The following is a 23067-nucleotide window of genomic DNA, read 5'->3' as shown; positions in this document are numbered from 1 at the left end:
ACAAAAAATAATAGGACATACTGCCTCTTCATTAAGCAGAACCATTTTTATATACCTTAGTATATTTAAACTTCTTCTATTACCTCTAATTTTTTTATTAATATTGTGTTTGTGTTAGAGTACTTTCTCATTCCTGCTCAACACTTCAGATCTACTTCTCATTAGTTTATTATCAACAAAATAAACATAAATCTTGTTTTGTCTTAATTTTTATAACACATTTTGATATTATATAGTGATACTATCTGAATTTAATAGAAGCTTTGCTCAAATACATTCATATTAGATGATGAAAACACGAGATAATCATGAATATAAATATAAGAATATCCTATACTCTTGATACTGTCAATGACATTCATATAAAATATGTTTACTTACCATCTCCTTTCTTATAACTTCTTCAGCAACTCATTGTGTGTATTACTTATATCAATATTTTGAACAAAATAAGAATCATGAAAACTTATTTTATAATTCGTGATATTTAGTCCCATGTTAATTTTATATTAGTCAGTGTTTCTGCTTCAATTAGGAAACCAGGTAAAATTCCAAAAGAAGTTGCCATGATTACATTAGTAGAAAGTTTCTTATTGTGACAGTCCGAGGCATTCTAGAACTATTGCTTCTACAAAATACATGCTTCTTAAGTTAATTTACATTTTAGACTGCAGAACCACTCAAGCAAGGAAATTAATGTTCAGTCAAAATAAAATGCCATTCAGAAAAATCAATACTATATGCTATCAAGTGAGGGGGGTTTTAATCAGGGTGACTCCCAAACAACAATATATTACTTAAGCGTGAAGAGAGTGTGCTTCACTACTATTTTCTCCTACTATCCATGCAGTTTTGCTGTTATTTGCCTAGTGAAAATAAGTAAATATTTTTAGCCCATGTATAAGTGTATAAGTAAGGAATTATGCACTGGATTTTCGGATAACTTCCAAATAACTACTATTTCAATAAAACTGCTACCTGAGAACATTCAGCAGCAGTTTTACTGTTTCAACTATAATTTAAGAAGCTATTGTTGATTGGTACTTATAACTTCTAATGAGAAAGCCATAACATTCTTTTAATTGAAGGGAAAATGGTTAACTACAGTAGTTGCAATCAATAAGTCTGTGAATAGTATAACTATTTCTGTTAAAAGAGCATCCCTATGCTCCTTTGCACTATTTAATGTTAGAAAAGGCAAAAATAAGAAAAGAAAAGAAAAAGCAATTAGAAATCCACTGTTAAAAAGATAAAACACTGTTAATTATCATTCTATGCTTTGGTTCAAATGTGTAGGCCCCATATTTCAAAGTAAGCATTAAATTACTGCAGAAATAAAAGCAGACTTTAAGAAAATTGAGACATAGGAAAGGCCTTACCAATCACATAAGCTAGTAACAAGGCCAATGTCACAGTGATTGCTGTGGCGCTCAAGGCAGTACATTTCCAGTTGCAGCATCTGTAAGGTTTGTTAAAGGTAAAGGCAGGTCTGGAAAAGGTGCTACGAGGAAGAGGCCTGGGAGGAGGCGAGTACACGGTATTGGAGGTGAGAGGGTAGTTCTGACTGGCTGCACTGAAGATAGCAGAAGAACCAGATCCATGTTTGAACAGGAAATGTCTGTAAGAGGAAATAAAGATTTAAGTTACATAAACAAAGCAGATTGCTACCAAAAATACAAATTTCATTTCTTGAAAATGACTATAAGCTGTGACAAATGGCAAGGGAAATGGTGGGGTTCAACAAGTTTTACACAGCTAAGAATAAATTCTATACTGTCCTTGGGAGTTTCTTTTTATCTCATGCAGACTGTCAGAGAAGACACAGCTACTATAAAGAATATTTTTAAAACTCTGAATATCAGTATTATATACTATATTATTATAACAGTATATTATACATTATAGTCACTGAGTATACAGTTTTTTTCATAACCAAAACAGAAGGAAATGTCATTGGGCATTCTTACATTTTGAAAGCCTAATAATAGTTATTTTATTTAGAGAGTAGATTTCAAGGTATATTTTCACTCAACAATTTATTATAAAAGTTGTCAACCATATATATTAAAAGAATTTTCTAACTTACACTTGATGGTACTAAACCTATCTACAAACCTATCTACAAACATTTCCATTTTTATTAATATATCAGCTAATATTAATTTAAAGAATATCAAAATAAGTTGTGTACAACAATAGTATTTTCTCCTTACAGATTACAACTTGGATATTATTATGTAGATTTCAACTTCTATCATAAAATATAGACCTCACATTGTATAAAAATTAAAGTGCATAAAATTTTGAGACTTGACTTATGCATCACAATCCCCTAAATACCTATTTAAGTATGTAACATTTCTAACAACCACAGAAAGTTAGCCCTTCTTGTTTTAAGTAAATTCCTATACCTACCCTTATAGGAAGTAACATCTTCCATAATCTTGTTTTTCTAATCAGGGTAGAAGAAAACATACTATGCTTGAATTGTAATAGGATGTCTATTGAGTACTCATGGATATTGTGATGTGAATATTTCGTATTATTGTCAAAGAGAAATAAAACATATTTTGTGATATATATGTAATATATATTTTGTGATAATATATCATATATATTATATTTCTTGGTGACATGTGGTAGAATGCTTGGCTTATTCTTGGCTCAGCTCTCAGGGATAATACCTGATGGTGTTTGGAGCAGTGCAAGGTAATTTGCTTTCCTGCTCCTCTATCACTCTGGCCCTATAATATATATCTTTTAGTTCTAAGTGCCAAGCATTGTGATAATAAATACTTATTACCTCAGTTTGTGTTCATTCATATAAAATAGTAGATACTGTATTTGCCGGAGTATAAGATGACTGGGCGTATAAGACGACTCCCTAATTTTGCAGTTAAAACATAGGTTTAAGCCTATATTCGCTGTATCAGACAGAACATTCTTGTGCTGCATGTGCTGCATGTGTTCCTGTGCTCATGTACCACAGTAAGCCAATCACAACAAGCAAAGGTTCAAAGGTTATACACTAATATACTTTCTCTCTGACTCTGGCCAATCTGAGCAGGCTTTTGACAGTGTAGATTCGGGTCCAGAACATTGTCTAATTTGCATGCATAAAACGCCTGCTTGGATTGGCTGAGTTAGAGAGGAGGTCCGAGCAGCCTTGCAGTAATTGGTGCAGGATCGAGTTGGAAAATTTGTTTTGTGGCAATATTCAGACAATTTTCGTTTAGCGGCATATTGAAACATTTTTTGGAATATACTCGGCGTATAAGACCACCCCTGATTTTCGATTGACTTTTCTTTTGTTTCAAAAGTCGTCTTATATGCCAGAAAATACAGTATTACCCTCATCATTCATTTGAGAAAATGAAGGCATATATAGGTTAAATATGGACCTAAATTTACCTACACAGTTAATTACAGAGCCCAAAAAGGAATCCACGTCACTCATGCTCCTGAATCTTTACTCTACTACTCAACTGACTATGATACGTGAGGTAAATAAATGCATTTGTAAATAAACAGAAACCATACTGGTGCTATATTTTAAAAGGCTAACACACAAGACCCTTTCAAGAAGAGTCAGCATCACCTGGTATGTTTCAACCATGTATAAATGCATAAGGTAGCCTTTCCCTAAGCAAGTCACCAAGCATGCACTGATGCCACATTCTTCCTTGACTTTGAGAAGGAACTACAGCAACACACACAAAAAAAGACTCACAAAAAAGACTACACACAAAACAGACTCACCGAAGAACCTGACTCCACCCAAAGGAATTCAGAGTAGAAACTCTTTGGATGTTTAGCAAGCTCAAAGAAACAATAGAATGCCCATTCAGTAAAACACAACAGGATATGAGAGAAGAAATGAGAAAAATACAAATAAAAATAAAACAGAAAAACTTGGTAGGCAAAAATGAAAACCTCACTGGAAGGCCTTAAAACAGAAAACTGCTGATGACTGAAACAGTCAACTGAAATATGAGATGCAGAAAATGCAAGAATAGTTCCAAAGATAAAAATTAAATTCAAATTAAACAAACAAATGACAAGAGATTTTGGGGATGGATACAAGAGGAACAACATAAGAACCATTGGTGTTGAGGAAGACGACCCTGATAAAGATGCAACAGTCAAAGATAATCATTGCTAAGAAGTTACTGCAACTGGAGAGTATATGTACCCAGATCCAGGAGGCCCAAATTGTATGAGCTTAAAGAGATCCAAATAAAATTATTAGAAGACACACACACACACACACACACACACACACACACACACATATATATCACATTTAACGAATGAAATCCTCTGAGCCACAAGGAATAGTTGGATATAGTAATAAAACTCATTGACATGACTGCCTCAACAAGCAGGACATTCATTTATACCTGAAGGAATAATAAACAACTTCTCAAATGAAAAACTCAGGAACTTTATATACACAAAAAAATTTTTAGAAAAAGAAATAAAGAGGCAAATTTTGGGGGGGAGGCGTCACACCTTGCAGCGCTCAGGGGTTATTCCTGGCTCTATACTCAGATATAGCGCCTGGCAGTTTCAGGGGACCATATGGGATGCCGAGATTTGAAACACCAACATTTTGCATGCAAGGCAAACACTTTACCTCCATGCTAACTCTCCAGCCCCTATAGAGGCAAATTTAAGACTAAAGAAATCCTACAAACTCACCAGATTCCTACAGAAATATGGCACAAAACTCCACAACAATCTACCTCACTGTCATTGGGCTAATAGCACAGATTAAGGTACAGAATGGCAGAATGGATTAGAACACTGAAGCCAATGTTCTGTTGTCTGCAAAAAAAAAACACGTTTGAATATTTAAAGAGTCAGATTCAAAGTGAAAAGTTGAAAGACAATTCTTCAAGTAAATAGCATCCTTAAAATGCTGGTGCAGTCATATAAATATCAACAGTCATAGGTTAAAAATTTCATGCTCAAAACGTTTATAAGAGACAGAGGAGCATTTCCTAACACTCAAGCTATCTGTATATACAGATATACAGGAAGAACTCACACTCCTAAACACATATGTATCTAATGATATATTGGCAAAATACTTCAAATAATTAAGACATCTAAAGAAAGACATTACTAGGAGCACATAGTAATTGGAGACTTCAATACCATGCTCTTATTTCAATAGATCAACTTGAATAAAGCTCAATTAGGAAATACTTGCTTAGCAGGATGAAATTGAAGAAAAGCCTTTAATTCCCTAAAATCTGAATATACACCTTTTCTTATGCACATGAAAGACCTCATACTGGGACTCAAAGGTTATCTCTATGGAGGCACTAAGATGGAAATCCTGGCACCTATCTTATAAGGAAAAGATACATTGAAAATAGAAGTTGGGGGCCCGGAGAGATAGCGCAGCAGCGTTTGCCTTGCAAGCAGCCTATCCAGGACCAAAGGTGGTTGGTTCGAATCTCAGTGTCCCATATTGGTTCGAATCCCGGTGTCCCATATGGTCCACCATGCCTGCCAGGAGCTATTTCTGAGCAGACAGCCAAGAGTAACCCCTGAGCACCGCCGGGTGTGGCCCAAAAACCAAAAAAAAGAAAGAAAGAAAAGGAAATAGAAGTTGGGGCTGGGAAGGTGGCGCTAGAGTTAAAGTGTCTGCCTTGCAAGTGCTAGAGTAGGATGGACTGCGGTTCGATCCCCCAGAGTCCCATATGGTCCTCCCAAGCCAGGGGCGATTTTTGAGCTCATAGCCATGAGTAACCCCTGAGCATCAAACAGGTGTGGCCCAAACCCCCCCCCCCCAAAAAAAGAAAAGAAAATAGAAGTTAACCACTATAGAAATGGAGAATTAACTCAAAGACATGGAAATTAGGTAGCTTGTTAGGGAAAAACTAACGAGTTAGACAAAAAGATAGATAAAGATTAAGATAGCTAGATAAAGATAAATAGATAAAAAGATTCTTAAAAACAAAATGACTTGCAAGACATAACTTTGTGAATGAAATGATACTATATTGTGGATGACGTGATACTATTTAGAAAATCCTAAAGATTGCAAAAAGAATCTTGAAATGATAGATTTATATAGTAGCATAGTAGGCTAAGAAATTAATGAGAAATTCCAAAAAAAAAAAAAAGGGAGGCTGGAGTGATAGCACAGCAGTAGCGTGTTTGCCTTGCATGCAAGTGAGCCAGGACAGACCTTGGTTCAATTCCCTCCATCCCATATGATCTTCTGAGCCAGGAGCGATTTATGTGCTCAGAGCCTGGAGTAACCCCTGCTCCTGAACGTCATTGGGTGAGGCCCCAATACAAACAAAATATAATGATAATAATAAGTAAAATTTCATGGTAAATATGAGAGGGAAATATACTTAAAAAATCCTTTCACAAGGGAAGCCCCGCCCACCCACGCAAACAGCACCAGCCCCCTTCTGCTCGGTTTCCCTGCCTGCTCCAGGTAGGGAAGCGCCACCCACCCACGCCAACGGGCTAACGGTGCCAGCCCCCTTCTACTTGGTTTCCCCAGCCAGCTCCAGGTAGGGAAGCCCCCCACCCACACCGACCACGGGAATGGCGCCAAGCCCCTCCTGCTTGGTTTCCCCCGTCTGCTTCAGGTAGGGAAGCCCCGCCCACCCATGCACCAGCGCCCTCCTGCTTGGTTTCCCCCACCTGCTCCAGGTGGGGAAGCCCTGCCCACCCATGCCGACTGCTAGCCTAACACAACATATAGGTCTAGCCAGCTCAGACCTAACACCCAAATTTCTTAAATAATTAAGAGCCCAAAAAGTTGGAAGCAAAATAACAAACAAGCCAGAAACACCTATATCAAACTAGACAGGTGGCAAAAGTGAGCTCTAATTGAAAGGTCCTGCAAACCAGGCAACACCAAGAATCACAAAGAAATATGGGTAAACCAAGGAAGACCCTGACATCCAGAGACACGGAAGGAAACCCAAACAAGTTTCCAAGTCCACCAAAACGAACAGGTCCAAGAGATGAAGATCTGAAAACAGCCATGAAAAAAGAAATGCAAATCATGGTAAATATTATGAAAGAAGCACTAGCCAGTGAGTACAAGAAAACCATGGATGAAAAAATCAACCAACTAAGAGAAGAACTGCTACAGAATATGAGAAATTCCATACAAATGGAATTTAAGGAAATAATAAATAATGTAAAAAGCCATACGAGCAGAATCGCACAGTTGGAAAAGTGTATAGAACAACTCGAAGAAAAACTGCAATCAAAAACTGACCAGGAAACCAACAAGGAAATAAAAGGCAAAGTACTGGAAGAGAAAGTCCAGTACTTAATAAACAAAGACAAAATAAATAATCTAAGAATTACCAGAAGGGGAGGAAACAGGGAAAGGGGAAGAACAAGTGGTCAGGGAAATAATAGCAGAAAATTTTCCAACCCTCTGGAAAGAGACCTCAATGTAATTCCAGGAAGTAAAAAGAGTCCCTAATAAAATAGACCTTATTAAGCCAACACCAAGACATATAGTAATCCAAATGGCAAAAAAAAAAAAAAAACCAACAAAGAGAAAGATGAACTCTTAAAAGCCATAACGGAGAAAAAAACGTCAAGTACAAAGGAAGGGACATAAGAATCAAACCAGATCTCCCATTTGAAACAATTCAAGAAGAAGACAGTGAAATGACATATTTAAACAACTGAATGAAATAAATTTCCAACCTAGGGTCCAATACCCAGCAAAACTCTCATTCATATGGGAAGGAAGACTAAAAATATTCTCAAATAAAAACAATCTTGCAATATTTGTGCAAAAAGAAACGATCTTAAATGACATACTCAGAGAGGAATTACACAATCCAACTCCCCGATTGTAAAAACAACAACCCTACACAACACAACTACACAACAGCCCTCTCTGTCAATAATCTCCCTAAATGCTAATGGTCTAAACTCTCCCATTAAAAGACATATACTAGAAAACTAGATTAGAAAACATAAACCGGACATCTGCTGCTTGCAAGAAACACATATACTAATGCAGGACAGGCACAGACTTAGAATAAAAGGATGGAAATCCATTATTCAAGTCAATGGAAAACAAAAAAGAGCAGGGACGGCCATCCTAATATCAGACCAAATTGCATTCAATCTCAAGAAAGTGATCAGAGACAAGGAAGGTCACTACATACTGATCAGGGGAACAATAGATCAAGAAGTACTAACCTTGGTCAATATTTATGCACCTAATGTAGACTCAGCAAAATATGTGAGGCAATTACTCACAAACCTGGGAAAAACATGAAGGGAAATGTGATAGTAGTAGGGGATCTCAATACTCCACTATCATCACTGGATAGATCCAGCAGGCAGAAAAATAGCAAAGTAATAAGAGCCCTAAATGAAAAATTAGAACATCTAGGGTTAGTAGACTTATATAGGGCCCTCCACCCCCAAAAAGCAGAATACACATTCTTCTCAAGCCCACATGGAACCTTCTCCAAAATAGAACATGCCTTAGGATATAAATCTAACTTATATAAAACCACAAGTGTAAGGATCATCAGAAGCACTCTATCAGATCACTATGCAACGAGGTCAAAATTGATTGTAAGAAGAAAGAATGGATAAAATCAAACACCTAGAGATTAAACAACATACTACTCAACAACAGTTGGATCAAAGAGCAACTCAAGGAAGAAATAAAAAGATTCCTGAGACAAACAATAATGAAGAGACAACTTGTCAAAACTTGTAGGACACAGCAAAAGCAGTAATTAGGGGGAAACTCATAGCAATACAGGCTTATGTCAGAAAAGAGGAAAATAACAAAATCAACAATTTAAAGGATCACCTTAAGGAACTGGAACAACTGCAGAAAAAAAATCCAACCACAACGAGAAGTCAAGAAATAATAAAAAGCAGAGCAGAAATAAACAACATAGAAACAAAGAAAACAATACAAAAAAATCAATGAGTCCAGGAGTTGGTTTTTGAAAAAATAAACAAGATAAACAAAACACTGGCAAGACTCACCAAAAAAAGAGGGAAATCACCCAAATTAATAGGATCACAAATGAAAGGGGAGAGATTACAACAGAACCCCAAGAAACACAACATATCATGATGTCATATTATGAAAAACTATACTCAGGCTAGAGAACCCAGTAGAAATCGACAGATTCTTGGAAAAGTACCAGTTACCAAGACTAGAATCTGAAGATCTAGAAAACCTAAACAGGCCAATAACTTCAGAGGAATCGAAGACGTAATTAAGAAACTTCCTAAGAACAAAAGTCCAAGTCCAGATGGTTTTACAGGTGAATTCTATCAAACATTCCGAGAAGACTTACTACCATTGATCCACAGGCTCTTCCAAACCATAGAAAAGACAGGAACCCTCCCCAACTCCTTTTATGAGGCTAATATCACATTCATTCCCAAAGACGGCAAGACAGCACCAAGAAAGAAAACTACAGACCAATCATAGATGCAAAAATTCTCAACAAAATTTTAGCAAACCAAATCCAGCACTACATTAGAAAGATTATACACCATGACCAAGTGGGTTTCATCCCAGGGATGCAAGGTTGGTTCAACATACATAAATCAATCAACATCATACACCACATCAACAACAAGAAAAACAAAAACCACATGATCATATCAATCGATGCAGAGAAGGCGTTTGACAAAATTCAACACCCATTCATGTTGAAAACACTCAGCAAAATAGGGTTAGAAGGAAGCTTTCTCAAGATAGTTACAGCTATCTATGAAAAGCCCACAGCCAACATTATCCTCAATGGTGAAAAATTGAAAGCATTTCCACTAAGGTCAGTAACTAGGCAAGGCTGTCCACTGTCTCCACTCTTATTCAAAATAATCATAGAAGTCCTAGTAATAACAATCTGACAAGAGAAGAGAATCAAAGGAATCCAAATTAGGAAAGAGGAACTCAAACTATCCCTCTTTGCAGATGATATGATGATATACATAGAAAACCCTAAAGAGTCCACAGTAAAACTTCTAGAAATAATTAACCAACACAGTAAAGTGGCTGGCTACAAAGTGAATACACAAAAGACAGTAGCATTTCTCTACACAAATAATGAAGTAGAGGAGAGAGATTAAGAATTTAATTCCATTTAAAATAGTTACAACAAACATTAAATACCTAGAGATCAACCTTATAAGGGAAGTGAATGACTTATATCAGGGAAATTTCAAAACACTTCAGAAAGAAATTGAAGAGGATCTAAGGAAATGATAGAACACCCCATGCTCATGGGTAGATAGAATCAACATAGTCAAAATGACTATCCTACCCAAACTTCTATATAGATTTAATGCGATTCCTATTCAAATTCAGACATCATTCTTTAAAGAATTAGAAAATCAATCATAAAATTCATCTGGATCCACAAAAGACCCAGGATAGCCAAACACATACTAAAAACAAGAAGCTGGGTGGCATCTTGCTACCTAACCTGAAGCTATACTATAAAGCCATAGTGATCCAAACGGCATGGTACTGGTACAAGGACAGAGCCTCAGACCAGTGGGTTAGAACAGAATTTCCAGAAAAAAGCCCCCAGACATATAGTCAACTAATATTTGACAAAAGGGCCAAGAACTTGAAATGGGACAAAGAAAGTTTTTCAACAAATGGTGTTGGTACAACTGGAAAACCACATGTAAGAAATTGAAAATTGAACCATACCTCACCCCATATACAAAAGTCAACTCAAAATGGATCAAAGACCTCGAAATAAGACCCGAAACCATAAAGTTTATTGAGAAAAAATGGGCAGAACACTTGAAGACCTATATATCAAAAAAGTCTTTGATGATAGATTGCCAATGGCAAGAACTTTAGCATCAAACATAAACAAATGGGATTACACCAAACTAAAAAGCTTCTGCATGGCAAAAGAAACCATACTTAACACAAGAAGACAGTTAACTGAATGGGAAAAAATCTTTGCACTCAACATGTCCGATAACGGACTGATATCCAGAATATACAAAACACTCAGAAAGATGAACTCCACAAAACCAAATAAAGCCATAGAAAAATGGGGAGATGAAATGAAAAGATACTTCACCGAAGAAGATCAAAAGATGGCAAAAACACATGAAAACATGTTCACCTTCACTCATCATTAGGGAAATCCAAATCAAGACAAAAATGAGGTACCACCTTACACCAGTGAGAATGGCTCACATCAAAAATAATGGAAACAAAATCTGTTGGCGGGATTGTGGTATGAAAGGCACTCTAATCCACTGCTGGTGGGAATGCCCCCTAGTCCAACCCCTATGGAGAACAGTCTGGAGAGTGCTCAAGGAACTCAGAATTGAGCTGCCATTTGACCCAGCAATTGCTCTCCTGGGTGTCTACCCCCAAGTCGGAAGGACATTCATCCCAAAATATGTGTGCACCCCACTATTTATCACAGCACTCAGTATAATAGCCAAGTCTTGGAACAAACCTCGTTGCTCAACAACAGATGAGTGGATCATTAAGATGTGGTATCTATGCACAATGGAATACTACATAGCACTAAGAAATGATTGAATCACAGATTTTGCAGCAACATGGATGGACCTAGAACATATTATGTTAAACGAAGTAAGCCAGAAGATGAAAGATAAACACAGAATGACAGCATTATTCTGATGCACCTAGAAATTACACAATATATACAACTAATATTCAAAGATCAAGTAATAGAACTTAACAGAATAGAAACTCCAAACACTGTAACATCACACATATACTGGGCAGAAGTGCCCAAAACACATGAAAGAGGAACATCATAAACTCTCGACCACACATTAAACCATAAGTTAACCAGCTACTGCAGAAACAGCAGCATAGAGACAACAGGTATGTAATCTGCCTGTTACTGCAAAGGCTCATAATAATCTCTTAGGGATCTTATACAAGGTTACAGGTAAATAATACCACAAGAAATCACTGAATCCAATGGAAGTATTTCAAAATAATAGGTGTTAATGCCTTAAGCTTAATATATTTAAAGTAATCTCTCAGCTTTTCTGTCCACAGGCGTTCTTGGATACAAAGAATGGACAACCTAAGATGGCATCTCAGAACTAAGCCACACGAGATACCATAACCAGGTTACATTACAAAATTGTCTCGATAAAACTTTTTAACATACCCTTTATCTCTAGGGTATACCTTCTTTTAGGACCTGAAGAATGTGACCAGCCAGACCACCGAAGCAGCAACTGTGACCTGCAGACTTATACTACAGGGCCTACTCATCGAACATATTCAAGCAAAATAACATGCCCCCACTCTTTTCACCTCTCTTCTCACTACTCCTTCCTTTATCTTTTTCCTATTTAATCTTATTTTCTCTTTTCTTCATTTCTGCCCCTTCCAAATACTCTCCCCTATCCCCCTTCAGGAATCCGACTATCCCTTCACCCCTCAATCCCATCCAGATTTTCCAATTTATTAAAACTCTTCACCCTCAGTTCTTAACCTATTAGGTATCAAGACTGACCTCCTACCCCAACGAACCAGTGCCCAGCACCCAAGCAAAGGGACATCCACTCAAACCCACACCTCATCCCCGGCAGGAAAAGACAACCAACAACCCTGCTGACTCATGCTGTGTAGCCCTCCCTATCAAGTTATCCTAATGTGGACTGTTGCTGAATACTGGACTTAGCCCTAAAAGGACTCCCAATGCAAGAAATTTACACAAGACCCCCTCCCTCAAATCTTTTACCAATCTCAGGAAGGGCAGAGTGTGCAATGAAAAGGCACCTGGAAACCCACACCCCACAAGAAAATCTCAAAAGGCAATGGGGAAACCTATACTTCCGTAATAAGTATAAGACCTGTATAACACTACCTCTTTATTTTTTATTTCATTTTACTTAAGATTATTTTTTACTATACATATGTGAACAATTATATCTTTTTTATTTCTATTTTTCTTTTTTTTTTGGGTGTATGACTTGCTTCTCTGTTCTTTTCACCCCCAAATGCACTGGCAATATAATGAAGCACCATTTCTTCCTGCCAAGGCACACTAAAAAGGGGAAATCTCACGTATATAAACAAGCTCTTATCTACTAGGGATAACAACTCATACTATTACAATACAGGGGAATCTCCCACCTTGAAAATATATCATGTGGATCCATCTTAGACTCCAGGAGATTAGACACCGACCATCCAGACTTGAATCCTGAACCCCAGACATAGAAATGACACAGTTCTTCACAACAGCTACAGGAACCAAAGCCCATCTGGGACATCCTGAATACTACTCGAACTCCAACATGTGCCAGTTCTAATATGATATCCTGACAACGAGGAAATTGGGAACAAATGGACATAAGAACAGGTTATCCTACCTTACCAACCAATGATAAAACAAAATCAGAAGACTTATCACACTATGGGCTGTGCAAAAGCCAAGAACGTGATCTACAGATGACTGGCTGATAGAACCATGACCGGGCAGTATGTATTCTGGGACCAACAAGAAAGCCCTAGTCTAGGGTTTGGTCTACGTCCTGCACAACAATCATGACCTCTCATTCCAGAGACCTGACTGAGGCAACTGCAACTGAATGGGACTTCTGGAAACATAACGAAAGACCATATCCCAGGCTCCATCCCAGTTTCAGCGCAAGGGCCAAGACCACTAACCACATAAGACAGATTAAAATGACATCGAGGAAACAGAACTTCTAAAATCACAAAGAAAGTCTTCATCATAAGTTCCACTCATTGACCTGTGCACAGACTGAGACCTCTATATTTAGAGATCTGGTTTTATCATCCAGATCAGAGCAGAAGTCTTCCATACGCCACAAAAACACCAAGGGAAGAGTAAATGAACGTGAAAGGAGTCTATAGATAATCCCATGACAATATATTCCAAGGGTAGAGAAACCCTGTATCTCGTAGGCCAAGGGGATTCCCATTTCAGATGACCCCAATATTTACTGTGCCTATGCAGGGAGGAGAAGAGTCAAAAAACACTAAATAATTCTTCTTTTTATCTAGTTTTTGTCGATTTGTTTTGGGGTGGATATTGAAGTAGTTGTCCATTTTTTATTTATATATTTACTTTTTCTTTCTTCTTTTCTCTTCTTCCTTTTTGTACCTTGTCATATTTCCTATCTCACGACCATGGCAACTATGTGGTGCATATTTTTATTGCTGCAGTGCTCACTGGATATCTTATTTGATTCCTCTTTTTGAACTGTTGTGGTGTTTCACCTTTTTTTCCCCTTCGTCCCTCAAACCAAGGATGAGAGCCTCTAGAATGACTCTGCTCATAGTCAGCGTAGTCGATTTTTAGCCCATTATATTACTTTTCTCTTCCTCAAACAAAACCACATAACTTGAACTTTCTAGTCCCGCCTCCCAATTAGAGGGGGCAGTAATGGAGGCACCAAGACCAAACAGCTATAAGACCACTAAGTAATAAACTAGACACAGAAGGGACCACGCATTCTAGCAGACCCTGGGGGGAGAGTGGAGGATATGGGAGGTAGGATGGTAGCGGATGTGGGAGGACAATTCGGTGGTGGGAATCCCCCTGACTCAATGTAAATATGTACCTGAAATATTACTGTGAACGATATGTAAGCCACTATAATTAAAATAAAAATTATATTAGAAAAATCCTTTCACAAGTGTCTCAGAAAATTACCTACATAGGAATCAGCTTACTTAATGAGGTGAAAGATATAGGCAGAGTACACTATAAAGCAATCTTTCAAGAAATAAAAGAATACACATGGAAGTGGAAACATATCTCCTGCTCATGAAGTGAGCCATCAAAATGGCAATACTCCCCAAAGCATTGTAAAGATTAAATGCAGACTCCATAAGGACACCCATGACATTTTTCAAAGAAATAAATAAAATTCATATGGAACAATAACCCACACTACTGAGTGGCTAAATCAATACTTGGAAAAACGATGGCAGAAGGTATCACTTTCCACAACCACAACTTCAATTTGACTGTGAAGTGGCAAAATTAAAGCAGCATGGTATTAAAGATAAAACCTCAGATCAATGGAATAGTGTTGAATATCCTGATATAGATGCTCAGGTATATGGTAGGTTGATCTTTGATAAAGGAACAAAACAATGAAGTGGAACCAAAAAAGAATAAAAACAAACTAAAACATCTTCAATGAGTGAAAGAAGTGGTGGGAAAACCAGTCATCTAGAGAAAAAAATGAACTAGTGCAATTTTATTTTTATAATTTATTTACTTAATTTAAAGAACATCTATCACATGTTGACATAGTTGATCATATTTGTTTCCAGATAAGTGAAAGCAAAGTTTTTAAAAATCATTGGTGATGGGAATGCTGCAATGGTGAAGGGGAGTTTTCTTTATATGACTGAAACCCAACTACAATCATATTTTGTAATAAAGGTGTTTAAATAAAGATATAAAAAAAGATTTTTCCATGAGTTTCTTTAGGCACTCACATTGCAGAATTGGTCTTAGATTATTTTGAATAATCTTTAAAAATGCATATGTATGAGGGAAATGGAAAGCCTGTAGAGTACAGGCGGGGGTGGGGTGGGGAGGAGTGAGATTTGGGACATTGGTGATGGGAATGTTGCACTGGTGATGGGTGGTGTTCTTTACATGACTAAAACCCAAACACAATTATGTATGTAATCAAGGTGTTTGAATAAAATATATAAAAATGCATAGGAAAAAATAAAATATAAAAGAGGTAAAGAAAAAGTATTGAAATGAAGCTTCCATTTGACCCAGGTATTCCATTTTTAGAAATATACTCCATCGGCCCAAAACTCAAATGGAGAAAAGAGATTTGCATCCCTATGTTTCTTTCAGCACTTTTCACAATAACCAAAATATGGGAACAACTATGTTTTAGAATAGAAAACTGCATTTAGAAACCATGGTATATACACAATGTAATTAATATTACTTAGCTTACAAAAAGATAACGTTTCTGTACTTGGATAGTATCATGCTGAATGATTAGTCATGGAGCAGCAAGAGATACTGAATGAATCTCTATCACATGCCGTATATAAAGAAACATAGTGGTGAACTAATGAACAAGCAAAGACTATCGCTTCACCCCCTCTAGCTTCCATGTTTAAATAACAAGAGCACATATATTTAAGGGTAAAAGTACTCTACATGCCTCTTAAAATATACAAGTTATCAAATTTTGTTTTTATATTACAATAATAACGTATTATATTACAATAATAATGTTATTTAAATGGCCGAGTTGGTGAAGGTAGTATATATTCATACACTTTCTAGAAGGCAGCTTCACACTTTATATCAAAAACAATAAACATAAATGCCCTCTGGTCCAATAATTGTTGCTTTAGAAATTAATACTTATTAAATAATTTACAAGGCAACGCATATATAAAGTTGGGAATTTCAGTATTTTTTGTAAAAATAAGTAAATACTTATATACTTAACAATATTTATATGGCTTAGTAAATTATATTACAAAATACTATACATTTGCTACAAATGTGAATTTCAGTTCTATGCATGAGAAATGGTTCTTAAAGATATCACCAACTGAATGAGACTAAACCTGGAAACACTATTGGGAATGGATTATAGAATAATGCTATCCTCTGAAGAGAAATTATGTTTGTTCTGCCTTTAGTTTGCATTGTTTTTGTAACTAGCATTGAGATTGCAGGAGAGGTGAGTGGAAAAAAGTGTACATGTCAACCACATAAATAGATGGTTCTATTTCTGTGAACATGATTTATTGAGCACCTAAAAAGGCCAGGCACCGAAATAGGTACTGTATATACAATATCTTGATCCTCATATGTCTGTGAGGCTGATACTATTAATCTAATCTGACAGATGATAAAACAGAGATCAAAGGAAGTTTATCAGTAAAGTAATAATTATAGTAGTTATCAAATGATTATAAGTAACATTTGGCAAGTGCTTATACGAGGTATTGTTCAAAATATTCCACTTGGTATATCAGTTAATCTGCACAACAATCCATTACAGTTAGTATCTCCATATAAATCTTTATATATATATATATAAAGAGAGTGTTAGAGGTTAAGTATCTTGTCCATATTCCAACAGATTATAAAAACTAAGTTTCAAACCCCAGAAGTCTGGCTCCAGAGCAAATGCTTCTATTCATTATATTTTTATACACTGTACTGCAGTTATGCAGTTAGTGGATACTATAAGATTTTAATTTAGATCTTTAAGACACAAAAAATCTTGTTATTGATCATTTTTGCATGAAAGTTGCTTTGAATTAGATTTAGTTATGCTTTGCCTATTACCTTTCAGAGCAGTGACAATAGTATGGAAATGATGCTATAAATATTCAGAATTGGAAGAAATCTCAGGAATTATCTAATTGTCAATTGCCCTTATTTTTAACTTTAGGGAAACAGAAAAAGAGAAAATGAAAAGAGATTGCCTAAGATAACAGGTAGTTAATATTGTAACTAAATTTATATTTTGGGGCTTCCAAAATAATACACTTCAATTATATTTTGCTACATATCAGCTACAGTATTTATCAGATTGACGCTTCTTTGTAATATCCTTTTTAGTGTCCAGGTTAAACAAGTGAAATGATTCTTAACTATTTCAGGATAAGATGGAAAGCATTACAAAGAAGCTGTCTTTTGGTTGTTCATAATTTAAAGACTTACTGTACTTCAAAACAGCCCCTAATTTAGTCTCTAGAATGAAGAAGTAATGCCAGTAGTAGAAATGAGCCTAAATATATTTTTGTTTTAATTTTTTGTTGTTGCTTATTTAGGTGGCATACCGGTGCTGTTGAGCGGTTATTTCTTGATCTGTGCACAGCAATTCTTTCTGGCAGGCTCAGGGGCATACTGAGATACTGGGGATCGAAACCTGGTCAGTTATGTGTAAGGGAAATGGCCTAATCACTGTACTACAGCGCCAATCATACTGAATATATGTATCTTATTGAAAATGTGACTCGGGGTTCTGATTCTTCTATTTGATTTCATTTCCTCTTTAGGTTCTGAAATAATCTCCATGTCATAAGGAGGCAATTTTATTTTTGAATGTCTGGTTAACTCCCCCAGTCTGTGTTTTCTCCTCTTTAGATATCTAATTTACTAGTGGGCAAGAAGTGTGGCATGTTACAGATAGCAGAGTGAAATAGTTACCCTGTCTCCCCACAACTGCCTTATACTTACTGTGGACATGACAAAATGTCACTTCCATATAACTGATCCTATGCAGCAAAACTCTAATAGGTTCCTATGGGATGAAAAGAGAAACTAGGCAGCATAGGGCTCTTTTATTCATTGTTTGGAGATAAAATCTTCGATCCTTTGCATATTTATGAAGGAGAACAATTGGATTTTTGAGACAATGTAAGTAGCCCAATATGTTGGTTATTGATTTGGTTTGGTATATCATTAAGAGGTAGGAGAAAGACAAAGAAAGACAGAATTGTTGGCTATTATGATGGCAATTACAAGCAATAATCAATATCCCTGAGCACTGTAATTTCATCTTGATGTACACTGAAGGATTTCTAAATGCAGTTTCATAAGTAAAATATTACAGCATAATGAATAAATTCAACAGTTGCAGCAGAGCAACATTTAAACTAATTCATATTTGAGTAGAATCCAAATCACAATCCAGTGAGGGTAGATAATAAAATGAGTTCTTATTCTAACATTCCGGTTTTCTTATTAAAGAACTCAGATTAAGTTCGAAGCTGAAAGTGATCTACACTTTGATGCACATCATGACAAACAGCAATGCAAATGCTCTGCATTGTGATAGGCTTTGCAGTTCATTGTTGGAAAGTGAAGCTACTGCCTAAATGTGTTTTCATAGTCCCTGAAAAAAGTACGAGCGTAAAGACAAATGCACAGAGCTACACTTCAGCTATGTGCTCATAAAATCAGATCATCTGTCTAAGCACATTGCTTTTCCCTCAGGACCTGGGGATATACTAAAATGTTGCTATCAATTTCAGACAATTGGGTTTTTTCCACAGAGCAAATGATAAAAATGCAGTTCAAGAGTTTATGTGTAAGTAGTACTCTCCTTTGCATCTGTTTTAATATTCGAGCTCAAATTTTAAAAAGAAAAAAGCAAGGTAAAAGGAAATGGGCATATAAAGGAAATTGAAAAAAATATCTTCAAGAATGATGAGCCCAACTGTTGGTGTATGAAGATATAAAAAATGCTCCTTTAAGGATTTGAAAATCGTCTATATAAAAAAGAGAAAATAAACTCTCTCCTTTTAAACCCCTCATACTATATTATTCTGAGGGTATCTATTAGCATTAAATAAAGTAGTTTAATATACACTTAGAATTTTATAGAAAATGGAAATATATATCTTTAACAATATTTTATATCTTATAAACAGATTTATGAAATTAATATCTAAATCTATATTTCTTTAAAGTGTATTTCACTATTTTTATTTACAATGTAAGGAATTCATCTTATTTCCAGTTAGAATGTGAGGTTGATTAGAAAATATAACAAAAGAGGATACAGTGATGAAAAGATCTCAGGTTAAATGAATAAAGTCCTTGTCACATACTAATAGAATATAATTTGTTATTCATTATTCTTTAAAGAAAATATTAAATGTGATTTTTAATTTTAGTTAAAACACAAAACATAACCTATCATTTAGACTTCTTTTAAATATAAATGTTAATAGTATTAGGTACATTTACATAATTATAAATAGGTCTCTTGCAAAATCTTGCAAATTGCTAAACTATGTAACTTTTAGTCAAATAATTGTCTTCTTCCTTTTCTCCCCAGCTCATGGTAAACTGTCGTTCAACCCTCTGTTTAGATGCAGGTAACTATTTAAGCTATCTTATGTAAGTGGTTTTGTTTTTCCCATGACTGGTTATTTTTCATTAAAAAAACTATTTTTCAAGGCTAAATAATATTCAACAGCAAGCTATGCCCCATTTTTGTAAATTTATCAATTAATGAACACTTATTTTTGCTGTCACTTTGTTACTGTGAAATTTATTTTTTTCCCAACATGGTTGTATAAACAGCTCTTGCTGAGATACTGCTTTTAATTCTTTTTACTTTATTCAGCAGTGGGATTAATATGTCTTATGAAAGTTCTAATATTAATTTTCTGCAGTGTTTCCAAGGTTTTTTTTGTTTTTATTTTTTTGTTTTTTGGGTCACACCCGGAATCGCTCAGGGATTACTCCTGGCTCTACGTTCAGAAATCTCCCCTGGCAGGCTCGGGGACCATATGGGATGCCAGGATTCGAACCACTGACCTCCTGCATGCAAGGCAAACGTCTTACCTCCATGCTATCTCTCAGGCCCAATGTTGCACCATTTTTCGATCCCACCAACAGGGCGTAGGTGTGGGGAAGTGAAGATACCTAGGTTACACTGGGAGTAAACCTTGAGCACCACAGGGTATGGTCCCATTAATAAAGTAAAATAAAATATACATTAATTGTCACTTGAAATACATTGAAAAGTACTGGCAGTAAGCAGTAGGTCGTTTTCAAATTTTCAGAAGAACTCACAAGTGAATCTACTTGTGCCTCATCTTTGTTTTGAATGGTTTTCATTAGCATTGATTTTTTCAATAATAATTGTTTTTCCACATTTTCTTAGTTCGTTTTGGGAGGCCCCATTCGTTGTTTCTTTGAGCTTGTTAAACATCAACATTTCTTCTCTAAAGTCCTTATAGTAGCGATTATAAAACTGATTTTTATTTGTTGAGTCTTGAGGACTACCGTTTTTGCTCACTAAATTTGATGGGGTTTTACCTGGATCTCCTATTACACCTTTTGCATCCTGGAGGTGCTTTTGTGTGTTACTGTATGGACAGTATACTAGAGTTAGTATTTCAATGTATGCTCTTGAGATATGAAGGAATGTAGGTGTGCAGTTTCAAACATTGCATGCTTCACATATATTCTAACCTGAGGGTGAAATGGAGACCTGTGTTTTATTCTTGGTAGGACAGTACAAGAACGTATTAACTTCTTCTAGGTTCACTTGTTGAATACATATTTTCAATGTATTCTCGATTGATATTTTGAATTTCTGTGATATATGTTATGTTGCTGCTTTTATTTCTGATTGGGTTTCTTACACTTTTCTTTCTTTGTGAGTTTTGCTAGTAGTTTATCTACATTGTTTATTTTTCAAATAACCAATATTTGGCTTCACTATTCTATTGGATTGTTCTAGATTCTAATTCAATAATTTGTCCTTTTGATTTTATTTTTTCCTTCTCCCTGCCTGCTTTATGCTCATTTTGTTGGTCGGCTTTCCAGTTTCTTAAGCCAAGCAGTGATGTTATTTATGTGGACCTTTTCTTCCTTGCTGATGAATGCTTTTTCAGTTATATTTTTTCTCTTGCCACTTTTTCTGGGTTTCCTAGGTTCATAAGCTGTGTCCTCAAACTGGTTTGTTTCTGAGAATCTTGAGATTTCCTTTATGACCCACAGGTCAGTAGTGAGCTGCTTAATTTCCATGTGTTTCAGTTATTTCTGTGTGTGTGTGTGTGTGTGTGTGTGTGTGTGTGATTAACTACTATTCTCAGTGCATCATGGTCTGAGAAGACAGCTGATGAAATTTTTATCATCATGAATTTATGAAGGTAAGTTTGGTGGCCCAGTATGTGATATATCTAAAAATTTCCCAGGTACACCAGAGAAGAATGTGTATTCAGACTTTTTGGAACTAAAAGCACGCACACATATATATGTATGTATGTATGTATGTATGTATATATATGTATATGTATATATATGTACATATATATAACCCCTCTCTTCCATTGTCTTCCTCAAAACCAATTTTCCTGGTTGAAATTTAGGCTAGTTGATCTAATGTGAGGTGACCGAACAATATTATATCATTAAATATTAAATCATTAGTGTATTATTATCATTGTCAACCTTAAAGTATAGCATTCAAGTAGCATTTAAGTATTTTCAGGTCCTTTGTTATATGCATATATGTTTAGGAGTATGACTGGTATACTTATCACTTAAACATTAATAAATGACCTTCTCTGAATCATAACGTTTTTTTTTTGCTTTTGGGCCACACCCAGTGATGCTCAGGAGTTACTCCTGTCTATGCACTCAGAAATTGCTCCTGGCCATATGGGACTCTTGGGGATTGAACTTCGGTCAGTCCTAGGTCAGCACGTGCAAGACAAATGCCCTACAGCTTGCGCCACCACTCTGGTCTCTTATGACTTTTTAAACATTAAATTAATATTGTCTGAGTGAAGTATGGCCACCATGGCTCTTTGTGGAGGTTGTTAACTTGAAATGTTGTATTCCCACTGTAACTTTGAGTCTGTGTTTACCCTTAAACTCTAAATGTGATTATAGGCAGCAGAAGGTGAGATTCAATTTTCTAATTAATCTTTCATTACTTTCTTACTTTGTACATTTAGGGCATTGATATTGAGAAAAATTGTTATGAAATTTTGCCATTTTCTGAAGAAATTTGGCATTTTTGTGAGCCTTATCTTGTGTTAAAGTTGATATTTGGTTCTTGTAAAGTTGATTTTGAGTCTATGAAGTTCCTGAGCTGTTATTCATCTGTAAAGTTATGTATCGTTCTTTCAAATCCAGATGAATGTTTGCATGGGTAAAGTATTTTTGGTAGGATACTCCTTTAGTTATTTTGTTGAGTTTATACATTTTTCTGTAATATATACATATATATAAACTCAACTAAATGATTATCTCAAAATAATATTTTACCCATTTATTCTTTCACTCATTCATTGTTTCTTTTTTTTCTTGGGGTTTGGGCCACGCCCAGAGACACTCAGGGGTTACTACTGGCACTGTGCTCAAAATTTGCTCCTGGCAGGCTCAGGGGACCATATGAGATTCTAGGAATCAAACCTGGGTTCTTCCCGGTCAATCACATGCAAGGCAAATGCCCTACCACTGTGATATTGCTTCGTCCTCATTCGTTTTTTCTTTGAGCTTGTTAAACATCCTCAACATTTTTCTCTAAAGTCTTTATAGGAGCAGTTATATA

The 23067-nt window shown here is 35.8% G+C and overlaps 1 protein-coding gene across 1 annotated transcript in view; it reads right to left on the bottom strand.

The window, feature by feature from the left end:
- Positions 1–23067, bottom strand: part of TENM1 (teneurin transmembrane protein 1) — an 817501-nt gene that overhangs the window by 454949 nt on the left and 339485 nt on the right. The window contains exon 6 of the mRNA XM_049767088.1: positions 1380–1618. Within this exon, the coding sequence (XP_049623045.1) occupies positions 1380–1618 (239 nt within the window). The remainder of the gene's footprint in view (positions 1–1379; positions 1619–23067) is intronic.

Source organism: Suncus etruscus, chromosome X (assembly GCF_024139225.1).
Source record: "Suncus etruscus isolate mSunEtr1 chromosome X, mSunEtr1.pri.cur, whole genome shotgun sequence".
In the NCBI taxonomy this organism is placed as follows: Eukaryota; Metazoa; Chordata; class Mammalia; order Eulipotyphla; family Soricidae; genus Suncus; species Suncus etruscus.
This window is presented reverse-complemented; position numbering and strand designations above follow the sequence as displayed.